Below are 21,260 nucleotides of genomic sequence, written 5' to 3'. Positions count from 1 at the left end.
TATACATTTACACAGTCTTATATTAAATTAATTGGACTCGAAAATATTGAAATGCATGTGTATTTTTTTTTTCTAAATTCAATGGCATAAAATTATCGATCTAATTAGAGTCCGTATTTTACATAAATTACAACACATTCTCCAACACACAGGAAAGAAGAACACATAAACAAGAACTTTATCAGTGCTTGTAACATACAAAATGTTCTAGCTGGCGACCATACTCCTTTCCAGTTGTTTTGGACTTTGATTAAATCTTTTTTGATTCACTTTTAGGGACAATATATTTTCTTAAACTTTTCCATCTCTTTTGTTGCATTTTTTTATTTACGCTCTTTTTTCTGATTTCTTTTTCTTTCTGGTCTTTAATTTTCTTCTCCCTCCTTTTTTGTCTGATTTCATTGATAAATTCATTTTATGTAACGAATCTAGCACCAAGCCCTTTCCTAGTATTTTCTTCGAGTAGGTTCTTTGACAACTGCTGGAAGCCGAAGTCAGTCTGTATTGTCTTCTGAGATTGGTAAGGAACTCTGTGGAACCTGGGTTGGCTGTTCATTGCAGACTGGCATTTTATAACCTGATGGGATTTCTCCTTGACTTGCAATGCTGGTTGGTGCAGACGCTAAAACTGAAGTGTTTGATGGTCCGCATGCTTGTGCTGGAATAGCCAGGGGGTTGAAGGGATAAATACCCGTAGTTCTAAAACCTCTAAAAATATTTGCCATGTTCATTTCCTCGTTATATGCATTTGATAAAAATTCCACAGAATTCAAACCTGGATATTTGTCTGCCTGGATTTGCTTTATAAAATAATTCGCAATGTTTGTTGTATACTAGTAACTTATTTATAAGGGACCAGAAACACTTATTTCCAGTGATTTTGTATAGTGGTTTTTTTTTTGGGGGGGGGGGGGGCAAATAAGAGAACAATATGGCATTGAATGGTTTATTTGTGATATACATGTATTAAACTTGTTATCAACTTCAGCCATATTTATATAGAACGCAAGATGCCAAATTGTTATATCCATCTATTTTGGCGATATTGCTAAATGGCTTTTTCTCATTCATGATTTTAAAGCGTGAAATTTCGAAATAAGCATCTAGTTCAGGCACGTAGCATCGTTTTTTAAAGTGGGGGGGGGGGGGGGGGCAGACTACTCCAAAAAAATCTTGACGAATAATTTTACCTGGGTAAACGAGCATGAGTTCAATAAGAGAACATTATGATTTATTTTTGTCATATGTAGAAAACTAGTTATATACACGGAAAAATGTCGAAAATTGGGAAGCGAATTTTAGTTAACCACTCTGTAAAATAATAAAACCTTATTGTGCTATCACTGGACTGTAATTAGTGAGTCAGTTTACCTATCTTGGTATATTGTTTAATTACAATGGTAAATTTTTATCTACACAAAAGCATTGTGCAGCACAGGGAAACAAAGCAATTTCAGCATACATAGTAAAATGAAAAATTTGAATTTTGATGTTGAAACTCAATTAAATGTTTTTGATACCTATTCAAAAATTGTGTCAGGCTTAGGGATTCCATAAAGGCCAAGATATAGATAAAAGCCTATACATTTTTGCAAGAGGGTTCTGACTGTCAGAAAAAATACATGCAAATTTCAAAATGTAGATTTCCACCAACAATCTTTAGGAAACGAAAAAAAAAAAACCTCTTAATGTTAATAATCAAAATCGATTATGTACACTTTGCATGTCGCTAACTTACTGTATTTAATATGTATATACACATTTTCCACATATATAACCTATGAGATTTATTTGTTCAACGAAATTCAAACATGCAGATTTGTGCATTTCTACCAGTTATAATATCCTTTGTGTCTTTATGCAGAATTTCAAGCGAAGCACTTTAAAAATGCATTCAACCAATCTTCTATTTATAACAGGATTTCCTGGCAAGAAAATGAATGTTAATCATGTATTATCAAAGCATTATGAAATGTTATGCAGAAATAAATAGCGGAAAATTATACGTCTCTCAAAAATTACTTCTGTAAACGTGAAACAAATGTTCAATAAGACATAATTTTGTTATTGGTTAAACTTTGTTTTGCAATTTACTTTCAAACTAGAGTCGTAGTTATTCATTGCTTCCCTTGTTAACAAGGTGTCTGTGGACATTATATAACTACTTTGGCAATTTTAGAAACTTAATAAGTATATGTATCCATTACCTCTAGCTATTTATACAATCTTCACATAGAAATTGTAATACACAATGGTAAATGTAGGATAATCGTAAGTAGGTTTAAACCGTTATATTGAATTTATAAATTATACAGTGGCATCTGATGTCTTTGCATTGATAGCGTTATTGTTCGGTTGTTATCAGAACATATTACCTATTTCCTAACGCTAATTGTCGATCGATCGATAAGACAAATACAGTATAATTTGGTTGCTTTATATACGTGATTGATTGAGAAATTGTATTTGAATCATCAATGCTTTTAATAACTGTTGATGTCTGTTTACGAATACTTCAAAATCCCGTATTGTAAAATGAACTGTTCTCAATTGAAAAGCCTTAGTCGTGGGTCAGCGAGCAAGAGTTTTTGTGAAAGGGGTTTAAAATACCGGTAAACGGACAGCTTTTGTCTGTTTAGTTAACATTGCTTAGAACCTTCGCTAAAATCACTGCTCTGGAATTCATAACAGCCAAGTGACTTCATGGAAGGGGAAACATGAAAGCTACGTTTAGAGTACTGGAATTGGTTATTTTATCATCCGCACTTCTTCTCCAAGGTGAAGTGAAAGGATCCAACCGGTCTGAATTATTCAAGAATGTTATCAACAAAGTCGACCCTGATATTGCTCCTTTTGAATCCGCCCTAACAAGTACCTATGTGACAATATCCCTCAACATCATGAGTATAGCAGAGGTGGACGAAAAACAGCAAACGTTTTCAGGGGCATATTGGGTGACGTTAGGCTGGGGTGATTCTCGTCTATCCTGGGACCCGAAAATGTACGGTAATATTTCATCAGTGCAAGTGAAAGCCGAAAAGTTATGGTACCCTACATCTGTTTGCATGTATAACGAAATTGGAAATGACAAATGCTTCGACGCTAAAGACAAACAATTGACAGTTTACAGTTATGGGAGCGTTTTATATACAACTTATTTGGACAGTGTCTCGCAGTGTAAAATCGATGTCACCAAATATCCGTTTGACACCCAGTTTTGCGGTCTGGCGATGGGCAATAGCAATTTTGGAACCGAGTTTCTAACTTTCAACGAAGAATATTCGAGCTTCCTTCTTCAGTATCTTCAACCCAACGAAGTTTGGGATATCAAGAACCATACATATTATGTAAATAATGTTTTCATCTCCGCTTTGAATTCAACTCAACAGCAAATTTATTTCTTTCTACAAGTGGACAGAAAGGCCTTCTATGTTGTCGTTTCAACGTTGTTACCCGTGATTATCTTGTCCGTCCTGAATTTGTTCTGTTTCGTGGTACCCATCGAGTCAGGAGAGAAAATGGGATTTGCTATGGCAATCTTTCTGACTTTTGCTGTATTTCTGACTATAATCAACGATTCCATGCCTAAATCATCTGATGTTATTCCATATTTTACTATTTATTTGTTAACCCAGTTAGTTATTAGCGGATTAGTAGTTGTTCTTGAAGCATTCGTTCTGTTGGTCCATTTTCATTTTTCTACTAGCAAGGAAGAATCGGACACAGATGAGAAGCCTCGATTGACGAATAAATTCAGAGTGACAGGGGTACATTTAGATATAGCATTTTTCTTGTTTGTCCTACTTTCCAATATATTTTCGTTTCTTTACTTTATACTCAACGTTATACGTTGACAGCATTCAATTATATTACAAACACCGATGTTTAGGCTAGAACAAATATTTGTTGATCAAGCAATAGGATTATACTGTAACATTAAACACGATCTTATCAAGGCTTTAACAATGTTTAAAGGGACTTGGACACGATTTGAGCTCAAAATTTCAAATTTTATTTTTCCATTTCTAATGTTAAGAATAATTAATATGGGTATTTTTAATGCTTTATGAAAAATTGAAAGTCAGATATTGAGTTATTAACAAGATACAGAGTTTGGAATTCTTTGTTTTGTAAACAAAGCTCGAGCCTTGTTATTTTTTAAATACCTATGTGTTTTATTGTTATAAGTTTCAATCAAATGTGCCTTCTTCTATTGATAATATATTTTATAATCACATTGAACAAGTTTTCCTTGTTTCTTACGAGTTATTTAGTCGAAGAAATGGTAATCCATACTTTACATTATTTTTAAACAAATATAAGACTTTGTTTACAAAACAATGAATTCTTAACTGTGTATCTCTTTATAACTTAAATTATAACATGAACATTTTGGTCAATCATTCAAAATGTGCAAGTAACCCATTTTAATCTAAAAAATAAAATTTTGATCTAAACTCATGTCCAAGTCCCTTTAATTGTCCAAGTCTTGCTCTGGATCAGCTCCACATCCAAGCCAAACATTGAAACCATTGAGATTGTAAACATGGTAAAAGGGGACTCAATTCACTGAAAATGAACTTGTGATCGAATTAGGCGGTGATTTAATTGACATCTTGTATAGACAAAAAGTTCCAAATAACCTTTTCAGTTATGAGAAATACCCCAAACCCAATCCCAATTTTTTAAACTTCAATTTCTGTAAATATATTAAAATGTTGTTGTGTCAGGAATGTTTTAGGTTGATAAGTAGTATTTGTATTTTAAACACATTCAAAATGTAAAGGGTCCTAGTAACGTCAATTTGGAAGTGAAAGTAGCTGATTATATGCATTAAAGCAAAAGTGCTTGCTGGAAAAAATGATTGTTACTAAAACATAATTTTCCTCAACTCTCAAACTCATAATTTACTAATTTCTTGAGATGTTTTTGAGATTTTGATTTTATTTATGAATGCGCTGTATTGAATGAAAACATTGATAAATTATGAACCATCTTTATAATTGACACTGAAAATTTCAATAAAAAATGCTTTTAATTGAAGTCATTTGTTTTTTATTTATTATTTTAACAAAATTACAAGAGTGTGTATGGGATCAATGTTTAAAATGGAAATAAACATTCATACCAAAAGAATCAATGAATACTCTCAGATCCAACATTTCAGCAAATACAAATATCAATATGTCAACTTCTACAATAAAATCTCTTCACTCACTTGCACAGAATCATATGGAATTGTGATGCATAACCTTTGTTCAAACTCACTAATAGCTATGTATTGTGTGCTTTAATCCTCCATTAGTTGTGTCAATACTTATGCATCAAACTAACATAGGAATTACTTCTGTTGTCTATGTTGTTTGACTCTGGAAACTCACTGTAAATTTTACTGCTGCCACTTAGAGGTGCCCCTTTTGTTATCAAGAACACTTTGTACATGCATCCAATCTCAAAATTTCATTCAATTTCTCCAAGATAAATCTTTTTGTCACTGGAACATGACATCACTGAAAAAAACAAAAATTACAAATAACATTTGTTATTAAAATGTTTCAAAAACAACAATTCCAGTATATATTATATAATGTACATCTAATGTACTTTTCATGAGCTAATAATTTCAGAGTTCTCAAAATACTTTTATTAAGGTATTTGAATGTAGGGTGGTATTCTTTGGTTTCAAATACTGGTAAAGTTACCAGTAAATTAAAAATTCACCACAGCAAAACCAGCTTTAACATATGCCAGGATTGCCGGTTAGGATTAAAAACTCTTAAATATTTACATATCAAAGTACTGTTTACAAAATGTTGACCTAATAATGGCACCAATGAGTGCATGCATACCTATTGGTTCTGTGGGGTGGAAGCCTACATCATTCACAGACCCTGCATGCCCTGGTAACTTGTATAGTATTCGCCGAGATGTAGTATCCCAGATGTACAGGTATCTGTCCCCCGAGCCTGCGGATATTTTACTGCCATCTGGTGACCAGGCACACCTCAATAGATTCTGCAATGAAGTTTACAGCTGCTCATTCAAATTTTAAGACTGATGGTACAAAAAAGATTATTTATGGTACTATAGATTAGAACACTGCATTTCATAACATTCCTCAAGCTTTGCCTTACTGATTTAAAGACACAATATGTACATATTGTTCTCTAGCAATAACAAAATATCTATAGTATTTTGTTTACAAAACTAGAATTTGGACTATTCAATATGATTTTCCTGAAAAATATATTATTTACTTTCTCAAAAGTATGCTGGTGTCCTTGAAAAACCTTCACACATCTCTCTTGGGGAGCAAATGGCCGCACATCCCAAATTCTCACTGAAATAAAATTGAACATAAAAGGATTAAAATATTTATGTCATAGATTCATAGGATCTGATTTTCAGGAACAAATATGCTGTGTGAAGAATGCAAAATACTGTGGAATCAATTTGGGGGGGGGGGGGGGGCAATTTTTGTGGATTCACTGGATTGCTTAGATTTTGCAGGTTCATGGGGACGTAATCCCCTTACATCTACAAAAGGATATATGACTATTTAACCCTTATTTATTCATTCATGGAGGATGTTTATTTGTGGATGAGAGGTACCCACAAATTCCACCAAAAATTGAGCCACCACGTAATCTTATGATTTCACAGTAGCTGAAGAATGAATATCTGAACTACAACTAAAGTTTTCATAAAAAAAAATTTTCAATTAAAAAAATTTGATAAAATCCTACCGGTATTTGCTATTAAGCCAAAACCAAGTACAAATATTATGAATCAATGCTTGCAATATAGTCTTTTCATTAAACCCACTAGCCAGCACTAATGATTTGGCCAAAATAAAATTGTTGTTTGTTTGAAACTGCCACCCGTCTCATTGAAATACCTCCCCTGTTGACAAAATTTCATGAGCAAAATATAAACAGACTTTTTTTTTATATGGACATTTTTATTTTTTACCAATTTTTGATAGCTAAACTTCAAGTTTAAAAGATGAAAAAAAAACTCCCTCCTTGGTCTAGAAACCTCCAGGTGGCAATTCCAAACAAACTTATTTTTACGGATGGCCTTCGTATATATCTGACCTGTGTTATCCATGGAGTTTGACAGAAGGTAAGATCCGTCGGGACTGAGTTGAAGTCCAGTCACTGTGTCTGTATGACCTCGTAATCGGTACAAAATGTCATTCTTCCTCAGATCCCAAACCTGCACAAAGTCAACCAAACAAACTGACTAAAATGTGTACGACTATATACCAGCATGTACAGCAAAAGAAGTTTTTAAAAATATTTCTATTTCTTCACAATATATTATTATCTAAACATTCTGAATTTTTTTAACACATTGCTCCCAACTGTTTCTTTGTAGTTACAGCTAGTTCTTACTTTCAAGATAAGATTGGAAACAAAAAAATATACCGGTAGTAAGTATGAGTTTATTTCCGTTAAAAATAAAGTAAGAAGGTAAGAAAAGTATATATATGTAAGAACTGTAAATTTGAAACTATTACTAACCTTGATATCATTATCAATCCCTCCTGATATGACCTGCTCAGCAGTATCATTGAACGACACTGCAGTGACTTGGTATGTGCTTTGAAAGGTCTGCTGACAACCCTTTTTCCTTGCATCCCATAGCTGTAACAAAAATGTCATCAATTTGTACATTTAAACTTGTGAAATTTAATTGTGCATGGGGATGTAATTTTAAGGATATAGTTTTATACTGAAAATGTCTGATTCAAAATTCTTTGAGGATGTTAATACGCTATGAGGGATACCCAAAGAATCCACAAAACTTAAGCCACCACAAGTTTTTATCATTTCACAGCAATTGTTTAGATTAATCCAACACATATATTTTGAATTGATATATCAAGATGGTAGAAACGAATTCATTTTACACACCTTGATTGTACCATCATCACTTCCACTGCAAATGAGCTGTGGGCCTCGTCTGGCTATCTGACATGAATTAACAAATGTTGTGTGACCTTTCAACTTTTTGATCCTCTCCCCAACTTCAACATCCCAGAATGCAACAGTTTTGTCAGTGGATGCTGTGACCAGTGAGCTGCAATATTTACATCAATGTGTTACCTTCTTGTTTTATTTTTGTCTTTACTAAATCTATATAGAAATAGTGGTACATGTATCTCGAATGTTTTACAGAATATCTTGATTTCAAAAAAAGATCTTAAATTTAAACATTTATTAATGAATAATAAAATATAATCAGGTGTAACTATGTATATAAGTATCTATAAAAAATTTAGTTTTACTTTCCATCTGTTGAAAACTGAAGTTCCATGACTGCTCCTGTATGTCCTTTCAATACAGCAAAATTTTCACATTCACCGTACACAGTCCAGAACACTTAGTGAAAAAAAAAGATTTACCATTATAGTTCTTCCAGTAATAAAAACCACAGACATGATATATGTATGCTATCGGAAAGGACTCTCTCCTGTCTTGATATATTATAAGATTATATAAGATATATTACCTCTGATACATACATTTTTTCTTGTTCATTAAATCAATATTATTGTATATTTTCCCCTTAGAATCCAAGAATGTCAAAATAAAAAATTACAAATTAATCTGTCAAATCCTGAAGATGCTATCATCTGTCCATCAGGGGAGAACTTGGCTGTGTAGATTTCACCCTCATGTCCACTCAGCTGCATTATAGGAGCCTCCAGGTTAGAGAGCCTTGGTGGGCCCTGTAACAATTCATTGGATTAATGAAGATTTCAGATTGGAAGAAAACAGTCCTGTCTTAGTCCCAAAAAAACTTCAGGCGTTATTGCACATCATAAGGATAATGTGATAAATGAAACTTTACAGATTATGAGAAAACACAACCATCTAAATAACAAATAGTGTGTTGATCATGAAAATTAGCAACCGTGAACCAGTTTACCTTCAGTGAATTGTGCAATAAAGTGATCGCAAATAAAGTTAGTTGTCTATTGATATCTAATTACAGCTAAGTAAGCTAGGCCTCTAGGTGTATGGAAAAAGCTGTAATTCTAATAATTAAGTAGATACAATGGATAGTTTGTGAAAAGACAAAGGAGCTTTCCATGAAGGTTACATCTCTTGTTTGCATTTATCAAGCTTAAAGGACTTCAACATAAATGAATTTTTCGAATGTTACAGTCGATCAGGCTTAACTTGAAAAAACCCATTATTGTAGAATAAACACTTGTTTAGAAACCAAATTTCCGCGAGATTTGTCAAAACTGAAAAACTCTGACTAACATTTCTTCCTAAGGTATACAGCAGTGTTTTCCCCAGAAAAATGTTTAATGCATGGGGGAAGTTACGCAGCGTTGGTGCGCGGTGCAACGGAACAGCGCCCCAGCCAGCGCAAAATCACTGCGCGTAATAGTACTACAAGTTATGTACTATAATTGATGCATTCTCATGAAATCTACATCAACAAGTATTATTTATTTCATTTTATTTGTAATTCATATATCTATCCATAATTTTTCTGGGGTTTATTTTGTAGCAAAACTAATAGAATTTTTATAAAAATCAATTTATTCAAGAGGCTTTTACAAGAAATATAGATTCATAAAGCAGTTCCAACACCTTCTGTTTTATTCTTTAACCTTTTATATACAGAGGAGGTTACTTCTTGTGTTTGTGTGTGTGTGGGGGGGGGGGAGTTACAAGAAAAAGGCAGAACCATGAAATTACAGCAATCTTGTTTCTACTTATTCTGGACAGTCGACATTTTTTGTTTAAATGTTGGGTTTATATGAAAGTTCCTGTGATAATTTGATCATTTAGATTTAATTAAATTAAGTTACTGTGCTATAACTTGCCAGTCAGTCCCTATACATGTGCACACAATCATTTTCAGAGGCATACTTTACTATACTATACGATGTCTCTAGTCATGTGACATCGCTTCCGTGTATTACTTGCAGTTAACTGTATTTTTTTTCTTTATTGTGTACATTTGCTTAAGTTTCCAATATTTTTACGGCAAATAAACAGTTCAAACATATCGCAACCAAGCTAACACCATCGAGTGAAAACTGTGCTATTTTTAGATCTTGGAAAATCCACAACATTCAATAATGGCGGAGGTGTTGAAGAAGGCGCATTATATTAAAACAAGAAGTAATCACGTCTCTATTTGTGCATTTATTACCGATTAATAAACTCACTTTCAATATATCTCAATCATAAGCCAAGTCCATTAACCGTTAACCACGTGTGACCCCTTGCTGAGATCGATGTCCAAGTAAGCGACGCTCTCTGCGGGTGCAAGCGTTTTTATGAAGATTGAACGGAATAACGACAATTTTACATCTACTTATCACTGTTAAGATGTGAAATAATTAAAAAAAAGATTTTTTGCTTTATAATAAGTATGCATAGCGGGAAGCATGGCGGCACTGTGTGATGCATGGCGGGGGATTTTCTATGCATGGCGGTACCGCCATGCAAAAACGGCCTGGGGAAAACACTGTACAGTACTCGTTAGTCAACACTTTTCAGTTGACAAATTTTGCTGGGATTATTTAAAATCATACAGCGAATTTCATTGTTATTCAGACCCTATATTAATTGAAGAAAGCAAATGTTTCCCTCTGCTGTTTGAATATATATACATATCTAGAAATGGCAGAATATCAGAACATCACTTGTCACCAGCCTCTGTGGTTTGGCTGAGGAAAAGGGTTAACACAGCTAGAATTTTCTCTGTTAGGCGCATGCTAATTCTAAATAAATAACTTAGAAACTTTTCAGTGCTAAATCAATTCTGAGTTCAGCCTATCAAGATTGATCAATGAATCATAACACAGTATCACTATATGATCACAAAAGCTTTTCGTATTTATGAATTTCCAATAATATAACTACCGGTGGTAACGGCGCGGCTATTACCACGCGACATCGCCCATTTCGCATTGATTTTCAGCATATTTACCGATTCTATCAGGGCTCCACTCTGTCCTGCACCATATGCTGTGATGTCAGTTCGAGGTTTCTTCACTGGAACAACCGCAGTTTCTACTGCTTTCCTTTTAAAATCCATTTTTGATTCCAAAAAATCGACACACGCTTTTGCAGGAAGTTACAGCATGACTGAAATGTTGAAAGTAAACCAAAATCAACGTTCTCCGAAAAAAAATATAACAAAATATCTACGGCTGTAATCTTAATTTTTAGACTGTCTAGCTAAAATATATAAAGGGAAAATAATCATTATAATGATAAAAAGGGGTTTTATGGCCAATTGAATTGAATTTTTAACCTGAAAATTAAAAACGCAAATGTATCCGGAAAGTTATTATTTACACATTTCATTGACATTTAGTCAGCTGTTTCTTTTTCCCGTTTTGGGTTCATGTTCTATCCCCCATCCTCCTCAATTTTTAGTGACTATATTCGATGGCAAACGAATAGGTGGTGAGTTTTTATTCATCGACTTGTAGGAAAAACACACCATAAGATCATGATACCAAAACATAACAAAAAATCAATACATTATATAGCCCTATTTTATCTGCTATGTAAAAATAACTTACTTTTTTGTATTTTTTCTGATTTATACGGTGTGAACATTGCGCCGGGCGTAGATTTTTTGGCTTTATAAAGACAGTTTAATTTTTATTTTATGAAGCATCATGACAAATAATCATTGAACGGTACAAACATAAAAAAGAATTGATTTTATGTACTTAAATAATATTCTCTAAAGAAATGTTTTAAATTAATCAAACTGTTTGAACTAATCTCAGCGAGATTTGTCATAACTGAAATTTTTTTTATGGATGTCTCTTCCAAAGAGACGTCTGTCAAAAATTTTCAGTCTCGACGAATCTCGCTGAGCATATGTTAGAACTTGAGTGTTAGAAAAGTGCATCTTAAATTATTATATACATGTACATGTCTTCAATTATCTGCTCTGTTAATATATTTGAAATATATATGTATTGGTATATATAAGTAAGAGGGTTAATCAAGAAAAATGTAGAAAATGTCGCGGTCTTTCTTATGTTTTTTTTTATGAAAGCCATAACTAACACATTAATCACATTAATTTATGTTCAAACATTTATTTCATATATGTATTGTGAAGTTTCATTCCATCTGTTCAGTGTTGAAAGAGAATTTTTTTTTACCCAATTTTAAAAATACCATGTTCTGTCACCTCGGAGCAGGGTTATGTCCAAAACATGGTGTCAAGACATACATTTAAACACAAATGCGCAACAGCAAAAAACTGTTGATACATTATTTGCATTTATATTTATCGTTTATTTTCACAGTTTCATTCTTTGCTGAGTTGAATACATAGTTACTGTTATCACTTCTCAGTGGCAGCATCACCTTATTTAGTGAATTTTAACGAGGACTGTTTATTTCTAGTAACTGATATCTGTTCATTAAAACAATTGTATCCTGTCAAAATTTGGTAAACAGAATGTTAGGGCAATAGTTAATTTTAGGTTATATTATGATTTGGTTTTAGGTCCAAATTATAGAAACATTACTTTTGATATAATACATGTATGGTTTATTGTTTACATAACAAATAATTTGACCATGCGCCATGAACTCATTTTTGCAATTTAAATTTTCAATAATTTTTACATACCGGTATACAGGAATATACGCTCAGGTGCAAAAAATATGTGAATTTTGTTTTCTTTTCACATACTATATAATTCATTGAAAACCAGCATTTTTAAAGAATTATTAAAAAATAACCCCCTGACCATGTTGACCAATTTTAAAAGACAAAAGACCCTGATAAATAAATTCAAAATTTCCCTATCTCTGTTGGAATCATATTTAAATATTTTTCTTATCTTTGGTTTTTGAGATTTGATTAAAAAAAATTCAAAGGAAGATTTTGGCTAGATCACATCTACCAAATTGGGTGATAATAAGATGTTGAGTAAAAAATCTATATCAAAAGTCTGCCTATTTTTTGATAGACCCTTGTATATAAATTCATTTCTACACTGTGGAAATTTGTTTGGGCTGAGGTGTCTTTTATATTGGCGGAGGTGTCTTTATATGGGCTGAGGTGTTTTTGGACCAGTCTGTCAGGGCCCACTTTGGACTAAGTAATATGGAATCTCAGTTATGATATTTGTGAAAAGAATGTAATTTAATTGTTCAATACACTGTCTAAAAATTATTTTATTAAAATATTTACACCTTTCACCAGAGCTACAGGAATGTCAGCAACAGAAAATGAAGTAAAATTATAAAAAAAAAAATTTGTGATCGTAGTCATTGAAAAAGTAGGCGGGGCCAAATCAAAATAGATGTTATTTATCTTGAGTGACCAGCAGGGTCTATTGGGGTGTAATTTCTATACTCAATGAAATGATTGAATGTAAAAGATGTTTATAATAATGATATTTATCTAGTATAAATTCATTGTTTTAAAATTTGATTACATAAAAAATTTGGCAGAGCCTGTTACTGGGTGCTTTTAGCAATCAGACTGGAGGAGAAAAAGCTTATTTGAAGAAGTATTGATAATCATTAAAAGCAAAGTCAATGTACATACTATAAATATTGATTTAATACAGTTTACATGCATAAATGTTGATTGTTCTGTTAATGACCCTATAGTGTCAATAATTGGCTGCATCATCTAACCCTGACTCTGTAGCCACCTGTCTAGATGACTGTTGATTTCCTAACAATACCTGTGTGTTGTGTGCATTCATGTGGAAAGAGTCGATGCTCTCTCTATCTCTCTCTTTCTCTCTCTCTATCTCTCTCTTTCTCTCTCTCTCTCTCTCTCTCTCTCTCTCTCTATCTCTCTCTCTCTGTTATATTCACTCTTTAAGTCTTATTTGAATTAATATTTCCCTGTATACAGTATATCAGTCTTAGAGAACATTTGTACCTTTTTCAATCCACTCTTTAATTAAGGTACTTATTAGACACTAAAAATAAATTTCTAACCACGTTGACAGAGATATACAGGTATTTACAATAACTAAACTATTATCATGTTCTCTGTAAATAGTTGATCATTACCGGTAGCTACTGCTGATAACTCCAGCAATTTACAGTTCATCAGTTAGTTACTGTAACACAATCTACCTGTAAATTGCTTTAGCATTGGTAAGTAGTACCTTTGATGTTGATTTTGATTTGTTGTAGTGGCTGTATGAAAACAGAATCAAGCCTAAATCAAAAATGGAAACTTCCACCAAAGTTTGAACAACAGAGCAGGATATTTTGAAAGAAGATAAGGGAGATAATTATGAGCTGACAGTAGAGTGTCTTGAGGGGTAGGGACCAATGATGCTAACAGTTAAGGGGGAGGACAGGAGAATGGCATCAGCCATAGGAATCTATGCCATATTGTTTGTCCTTACAAATTTTGTAAACAAGGTAAATAAATTTTTAGGTGTCAAAAATTGATTGTTTTACGTGATTTCATTTCATTTCTTTGGGCTAAACTTATATTATTTGCAGTTTAAAATGTGGAGTAGTTTATCTATTATCTTCCTTTTGTTGCATGACCAAAGAAGAGTTTAAAAACATTTAAATGCTTTTTACATACTGAAAAACAAAAAAATTTATTGAGCACTAAAAATTAATTTCTACCGTAACAAGCCATTTTGTCTTTTTCTCTCACAGTATGTTCTCTCAGTTCTGGAATTCAAATACCCAACCGTGTTTCAAGGGTAGGTATTTCAAATCTTTTAATTTGTTCCAGGCAAGTTTGCATGCTCTCCATTCAAATTTCTATTTTGAAAATGCATTTAATTTACTCTTTAGTAACTGGTACATGTGTGTATCAATCTATACAATGATGATGATTTTTACATTAAAAAAACAGTGCAAACTTGATGTAAGCCCCCCCCCCCCCCCCCCCCCCCAGCCTAAAACCAATGAATAATACATGTATCGGCGAATATAACAACATGTATTCATTATACAGATGAAGTAATGCATCAAAGTTATGTAATTTTTTTCCTTCTGAAACTTCTTTCATTTGCATCACAGTTTGATCTCTGTTTCTTACTTCACAGATGGCAGACTCTAGTTGGATTCATTGTGCTCCGTCTTCTTGTCATTACAAAACATGTTCCAGCAATGCTGACAGACACTCAAAGGTTAGAACATTTAAGTCCTTGTGATCTCATAGCTTTTAAGCCTTTTTCATAATGTGCAAGTGATAACACAGCAGACATAGTTATTATTTTTGTGCTGGGCAAAGAAAATGAATACTGTAAACATTAGTACTGTAAATTCCTAATTAAACGCGAGGAATTAATATCCGCGTAAAATCGCGAGAAGCCCGTCTCGCGAATTCTAAAATCTCGCTTTTAATTTTAGAAGACATGTGAACTACATGAAACTATGATGAAATTTCGCCATTCGCGATTTGATGTTCTCGCGATTTGATGGCAAATCGTTGAATCGCGGAATTAAGTACTCGCGTAAAATAAGGAATCTACAGTATCACATTTCTGTGAGATTGTTCACAAATCTCACAGATATTTTTTAACCAGACAAGCTGTTTGATGTATGATTTATAGAAAAAAATGATTAGTCTTGCTTGCCATAGGACAATTGTCACAGATCAATTATTAAATCATCGGCATTTCGTGAATAAAAAATGATGCTTATATCAAGTACATGGACTTAACAAAATCAAGTTATTGCCAATAGTTATGGGAATGTCTCCTTCCACAGGTCGGACTGGGTTCGGTGGATACCAGGCATGATGTTGTTTGCCGGCTCAGTTTACTCGGGTTCTAAAGGTCTGGCTAACCTGGTAGGTTGTCTCGGACAATCCTTGTTTATTAATTGTCTTCCTTATTTTATCATCTGTACATGTATTCTCTACTTTCCTTCTTAAAGTGTGCCTTTGTAAAAGAAATAACTTTCCCTTGATAAATAACTATTTATTCCCATGCATATTCATTTATTCAAAGGCAGTTTTTGTGAAATTTTACCATGCAAGGTATTCTAAATTTGTGTTCTTCTCGAATTTAAATGTATATTCATTTGAAAAGCAATTACTTGCAATTAAATATAATATAATATAGCAAATTTTTATTATGAGTTCGGTAAACAGAGCAGAGAAATAATGAATCTTATGAAGCATGATTAACACTTCCAATCACTTTTTTAAAAGTACAAGTATGGGCCCTGTGAACCTATCACTTTTGAGAAAATTCTACCCTCTACCTTTTTCCTGCATTACCTCCCTTTTTAACACGTATATTGGATCATGTTTCAGCCAGTGCCTGTGTTCTTTGCTCTCCAGAACTTATCCTCAGTCATTGTGTGTGGGGTCCAGATGATCATTACTCAAACAGTAAGCATTTTTCTATTGCAAATAAAACATACAATATATACTGTATGCAGGGAAATATTTGCCCTGATTTTATTTTCGCCCCTTTCACCCACATTGTCTGTCGGGAATTTAAGACTGGGCATAATCCAATGTCACAAATAATTTCTCTTTAAACAAAATTACGTCTGGACGATTTCAAGATAGAGCGAAACCATTTGCAAGTGAAGATGAGCGAATATGAACCTCTATACTGTACAATGTAGTTCTTTGATGGATTAAATTTTGACAGTCACAATTTATGAAATTTAAGTTTATATACACGTATAACAATTTTCTTTTTGTTTTTTTTTTTTGACACATTAGCTCATTATTTACAATAGGCCATTAATGTATTTTGAGGTAAATGTATTTATTCCATGTATGTTGTATACACGTCTCAGAGTATTATGTAGAATAGTGTTTTTACTTATTTGGAAATTAATCCCAACCATATTTAGGTACACTTTCACAAATTTGATGTTGTGAAAATTTCCATAGTTAGTTTTTAGAATTATTATATAGTATCTTTCATCATCATTTTTGTGTTTTGTTGTCTTTAAAAATATATCTTATAACAACGAATTATTAAAAGTATATTATTGTCATTTAGATAATAATCAGACAAATATGTACCTGGTAATTGCTTTACATCTGTGAATGTAAAACACATAACTATATATTTATCTTTTGACAGCTCACAAGCTTTTTCACCTACTGTATGATGATGTTGACAGTCATATCTTCTGTGGTCATCATTCACAGTGATCCTCAGGTATTTATCTACGTACAATATTAGAGTCTTATTATACTTAATTCAAAATACCGGTAATATCATTAATTTGTTACCTTTTTTTTTAGTTTAACCAACAAGGATATATATGGGTTGGATTACACATTGTATTTACGGGTAAGAAAAATAAAATTGTCACATTAATATTTATTTTTATTTTATGTGTATGAAATTTTTGATTGCTGAGCCCTCTTTTTACATGAATTTCCCCATTTTCCCCTGTCAATATACATACTTTTTTGTTTCAGGGGGGCTACAAATTTATTCAAAGTTGTCAACAGGGAGATTGCAAGCTAGGTAAGCAAGATGCTATACATGTAATTCTTTTCACAACTGTAAATCATGAATTTTTACATATACATGTATATGTAGTAATTTGATTAATATGACTTGTTTCCATCTCTTTTCAGTTCTTTAGAAAAGCTATATTGCAATTATATTTACTGGTAAGATTATACTTTATGTACTGATTGAAATTCGCAGTGTAGTATGCTGTGATAAAAGTAAATAAATGTAATATAAGAGTATTCTTGCAATACCATTCATGCATCAATCAAATATAAGGATATAATATATGTATGGATAAATTACAATTTTTTCCCTCTGTTAATTAAACAGTTGAGTAATCTTTTATGCATGTATGGTACCAGTATTTAATTACGTGATATACCAATGCTTTGTATTTGGATTAACACTAACTTTACACTTTTGTAATCTTTGCAGCATAATTTTGTTTGCACCGTCCAGTTATTTGATTGGTAAGTGGATTTTGTTTTACTTTGGTAAAAATCTTATTACATTACACTAGAATAATCTAATGCACTTCCACCAATTGTCAGCTCAACATGCAAAAATTCAAGATTTCAAATAAGATGCTGTATGCATTACTTGCATAAACATTCTTTTAACTACTAACTAGTGCTTGATATAGATCAGCAATTGCCTTCACAAAAAAGAAAATGAATGATCTTTTTGTATATAATATTTATGGTAGTGCTACACCAGTACAGAACTATTTCCCTTATTGTTTCAGGTGATGCACTGGAAGCAGCCAGCTTTCCTTATCTGTATTTTTCAAAGTTCTGGTTTGGCTGCATTCTAAGGTAGGTGTACCCGTTAGTCTACACCAGTGAAGTTTGATCTTCGAATTATTCTACAACTCTTAAAGTATAAACATTTAATGATAACTATGAAGTGTATGTACTGGTAATCATAAGTAGCGAGATTAAAAAAAAAAAGGGCCTGTAGGTGTGGTCATGATCGAATGAGTTTATTTTATATTCTGTATTTTTTGTTTCAAAACATCTGTGTAGGGAAGTTTTCATCATTCTATTATTTTTTTTTTTCAGTGGTGTGTTTGGTGTTTTATTAAGTTTACATTCCATAAACTTACAAGAAAAAGAATCGGGACCAGTAAATTTTGCCAAAGTTCAAGGCTGCTCAAAGGTACTTTTCCTTGGCCCTGACCCTCACCTTTAAGTTTACTAGTACTCTGCAGCTTAATTAACAAAATTACATCTACCGTTATATATACGAGTAGATGTGTTTAATATACTATATTGTTTTCCCTTGGACTGAAATGTCACATTTTCATTGGTTTAAACATAGCACGTGATTGCCTCATATATCTCTATATTTGTTCTGTGAGAAATAATATTAGGCAATATGGCCGTCTTTTATCGAAGCTGCGCTTACTCATTTCGACATTTCATAGTATTTAATACATAAACCGCATGCCATAAGTTCTTAAAGTATTTGGAGTAGTTGCCCTTTGAAATTCTTTAAAATTAGAGTAGTTGCCCTTAGAATATTGACGTCACATTGTTTTGTCTGGAGCAGATCAAAATGGCAGTGTCGAAATTTGCTCAATTCTCTGCAGAGGAAAGGGAGAAAACATTTAAAATTGAATAGCAACAAAACATTGTACTGTAAACATGGCTGAAGCAAAGATTTTTAAAGAGTATTTGAAAGGTGAGATTCAAAATTTTGAAGAGTTTAAATGAGTTAAATTGGATGTTAGGCATCTTGTACATGGCTTTGAGTAGATCATCGCTATTTGTGAATACCAGGTAAATATGTCGCTTGATAGTCCTCGGGAAAACAAAACACTTATAAGGTTAGTTACTGACTCACTACGGAAATATATTGGGTTAATCAATCATAGACGGCTCGGCTTCGCCTCCCCATCTATGAGATTGATCTACCCAATATATTACCGTAGTGAGTCAGTAACTAACCTAATAAGTAATAATATAAGGCTACAAGATTTATTAAATTTAGTTACAAATGATACATTTCCAAATATATACTTCTTGTGCCATTTTTCAGGACAATGTATTCTTAGCATTCAGAAATTTTTTAATGCATTCATTTTATTAAATGAGCAACTAATAGAAAAATTCAATTTATATTGTCTACTTTGACATTGGTGCTCTATTGTTTGGATTTTTTTCTCTGTTTTGTCTGATTTAAAGTTGCATTAAAATTAGAATTGCTTATCCACCAATACCTGCAAGAAGTGTTATGTATGTTATTTGATACAGAGTATTGTCCCTTGAGCATTTATTTTGTATGAAAGTGCCTGTCACAATATTTATCCACAATCCAGCATACTGCTGTGTCAGTTATACACATGTACTTGTCTGCAAGAATCTACTTGTCATCTGTGCAAGCTGCGTCATGGTTATATATACCGGCCAGTTCATTATCATATTGCATATGCTCCTGTTTTAATTCAGTTTCTTCTCAATCTTCAGATTTTAGCTTCCTTCTTGTCATATTTGGTGTTCAGTGACTTCTATACAGCAAACTTTGCAATGTGGTAAGCAAAAAACTTATCTTAAAATCGTAAGCTTGATTACGGCATATATATGTAGGTCAGGAGACACAACTCAAAGCTTTGATCATTTGTTCATTATTAACGAGAAGATTTCAGCATATTATTGTTTAGTGTCATATTAGTTTTATATTTAACTTCTAGATAAAGAAAAAAATTTAAGACTCATAATTTCATTTAGATAATATATTCATCAGGTCTATATACAATCAAAGTAAATGCTGAATAGTAATGGTATGAAAAGAAGTAAATTTTTATTTTGGATCAAAATTGAAAAGATTGATGTGTGTTAACAACTCACACCCAATATAATGTTTCTAACTATATGTATCTTATCTTTGATACATTATGTCTATCTTACATTTGAAATTTCAGGATTTTAATAAATTTGTTGGCTGGACTCAGTGTAGAAGATTCTCAGCTGTGTACAACTGACAAAGAGGATTCTGAAGGTAAAAAAAAGTCCTTAAGGTGGAATAACACACTTGGAAAAAGTCACTCAAATTAACAGTAAATTATTTGATTATAAAGGATATAATAATAAATAAACTGTAAATATGTCAAATAATTGAGAAATTTGCAGTTTGGGGATAAAAAATAAATATCTAAAAAATTCAATTCAGTATTAAAGTAAAAACAAAAGCCCCTGTTGGATTCAAACTCGGGATGTATGGATCACAAGTCCAACACGTTATCAATTCAGATGTGGTGTAAGTTACATTTATCCATCGATAAAATCCTTTTAATAAAACGAAATGTCGTTTTGATCAGAGGTCCGCCATTTTGTGATGATGTGTTATTCCACCTTAAGCGTATCTGTAGTATCCATTGTTTTATCTTGTTCACTGATCTCCCCATCTTTGCTAGCCAATGGTTTATGATCCTCTGCTCCCTTTTATGTGATCTTCCTAAAGATGTGATTTTCAATATCTTAATCCCAAAGCTACATATTCATTACACATTTAACCATATCTTTTTCTTTTCAGATTCCAGCCATTACAACGGTACCGGTACATTTCCGCCAACAAGTCGACATAATGTTCTCTTTGAGGATTACATTAAGGATGATAAAGATTACATTGATGATTTTACAGGACCAGATGACCTTTGAGATTCATATGAACTTTTTATTAACAATTTTGTTAAAACTACTGTTGTCTTTTTTATTCTGTTGTAACTTGTTATTCATTAGAATAAGTATGTATGTGCAATATTAATTTGTAGAAAAATACATTTATGTTATTCTTTGAATAAAGGATTTAATTTATACCT

General features: G+C 32.5%; 2 protein-coding genes across 4 annotated transcripts; one reads left to right on the top strand and one right to left on the bottom strand.

Moving 5' to 3' along the window:
* Window positions 1–5,032: 5,032 nt before the first annotated feature.
* LOC105327775 (U5 small nuclear ribonucleoprotein 40 kDa protein) lies at window positions 5,033–11,130 on the bottom strand. Its single transcript, XM_011428399.4, has 9 exons — window positions 10,966–11,130; window positions 8,608–8,737; window positions 8,294–8,387; window positions 7,920–8,085; window positions 7,527–7,649; window positions 7,098–7,218; window positions 6,258–6,340; window positions 5,850–6,015; window positions 5,033–5,510 (listed from the first exon to the last, which is right to left on the bottom strand). The coding sequence occupies exons 1-9, from the start codon at window positions 11,071–11,073 to the stop codon at window positions 5,461–5,463; spliced, it is 1,041 nt and encodes a 346-aa protein (XP_011426701.1). The 5' UTR covers window positions 11,074–11,130; the 3' UTR covers window positions 5,033–5,460.
* Window positions 11,131–11,299: 169 nt separating this feature from the next.
* Window positions 11,300–21,186, top strand: LOC105327776 (UDP-N-acetylglucosamine transporter TMEM241 homolog). 3 transcript variants are annotated; one of them, XM_011428400.4, is made up of 17 exons: window positions 11,300–11,447; window positions 14,172–14,405; window positions 14,655–14,701; window positions 15,050–15,133; window positions 15,717–15,798; window positions 16,267–16,344; window positions 16,687–16,722; window positions 17,057–17,134; window positions 17,221–17,269; window positions 17,401–17,449; window positions 17,563–17,598; window positions 17,876–17,910; window positions 18,186–18,255; window positions 18,502–18,598; window positions 19,909–19,973; window positions 20,364–20,440; window positions 20,975–21,186. In XM_011428400.4, the coding sequence occupies exons 2-17, from the start codon at window positions 14,313–14,315 to the stop codon at window positions 21,097–21,099; spliced, it is 1,101 nt and encodes a 366-aa protein (XP_011426702.3). In that variant the 5' UTR covers window positions 11,300–11,447; window positions 14,172–14,312; the 3' UTR covers window positions 21,100–21,186. The 3 variants fall into 3 exon arrangements, with proteins under 3 accessions (XP_011426702.3, XP_019922595.3, XP_065940291.1); XM_066084219.1 differs by having other exon boundaries at window positions 11,343–11,447; window positions 14,189–14,405; XM_020067036.3 differs by lacking the exon at window positions 16,687–16,722 and having other exon boundaries at window positions 11,301–11,447; window positions 20,975–21,181.
* Window positions 21,187–21,260: the final 74 nt, after the last annotated feature.

This window comes from Magallana gigas, chromosome 5 (genome assembly GCF_963853765.1).
Source record: "Magallana gigas chromosome 5, xbMagGiga1.1, whole genome shotgun sequence".
Lineage (NCBI taxonomy): Eukaryota > Metazoa > Mollusca > Bivalvia > Ostreida > Ostreidae > Magallana > Magallana gigas.
This window is presented reverse-complemented; position numbering and strand designations above follow the sequence as displayed.

Bases quoted from the DNA above. Each gene is read 5' to 3' on its own strand.
- LOC105327775 (XM_011428399.4), bottom strand. From the start codon at position 11,073: ATGGATTTTAAAAGGAAAGCAGTAGAAACTGCGGTTGTTCCAGTGAAG. The intron at 8,738-10,965 runs GTAAATATGCTG...GAATTGTTACAG, and splicing joins GTGGAGCCCTGATAGAATCG to GGCCCACCAAGGCTCTCTAA. The intron at 7,219-7,526 runs GTTAGTAATAGT...GACTTTGTGCAG, and splicing joins GGATTGATAATGATATCAAG to GTTTGGGATCTGAGGAAGAA.
- LOC105327776 (XM_011428400.4), top strand. From the start codon at position 14,313: ATGATGCTAACAGTTAAGGGGGAGGACAGGAGAATGGCATCAGCCATA. The intron at 15,134-15,716 runs GTTAGAACATTT...CTCCTTCCACAG, and splicing joins ATGCTGACAGACACTCAAAG to GTCGGACTGGGTTCGGTGGA. The intron at 17,450-17,562 runs GTAAGCAAGATG...ATCTCTTTTCAG, and splicing joins ACAGGGAGATTGCAAGCTAG to TTCTTTAGAAAAGCTATATT.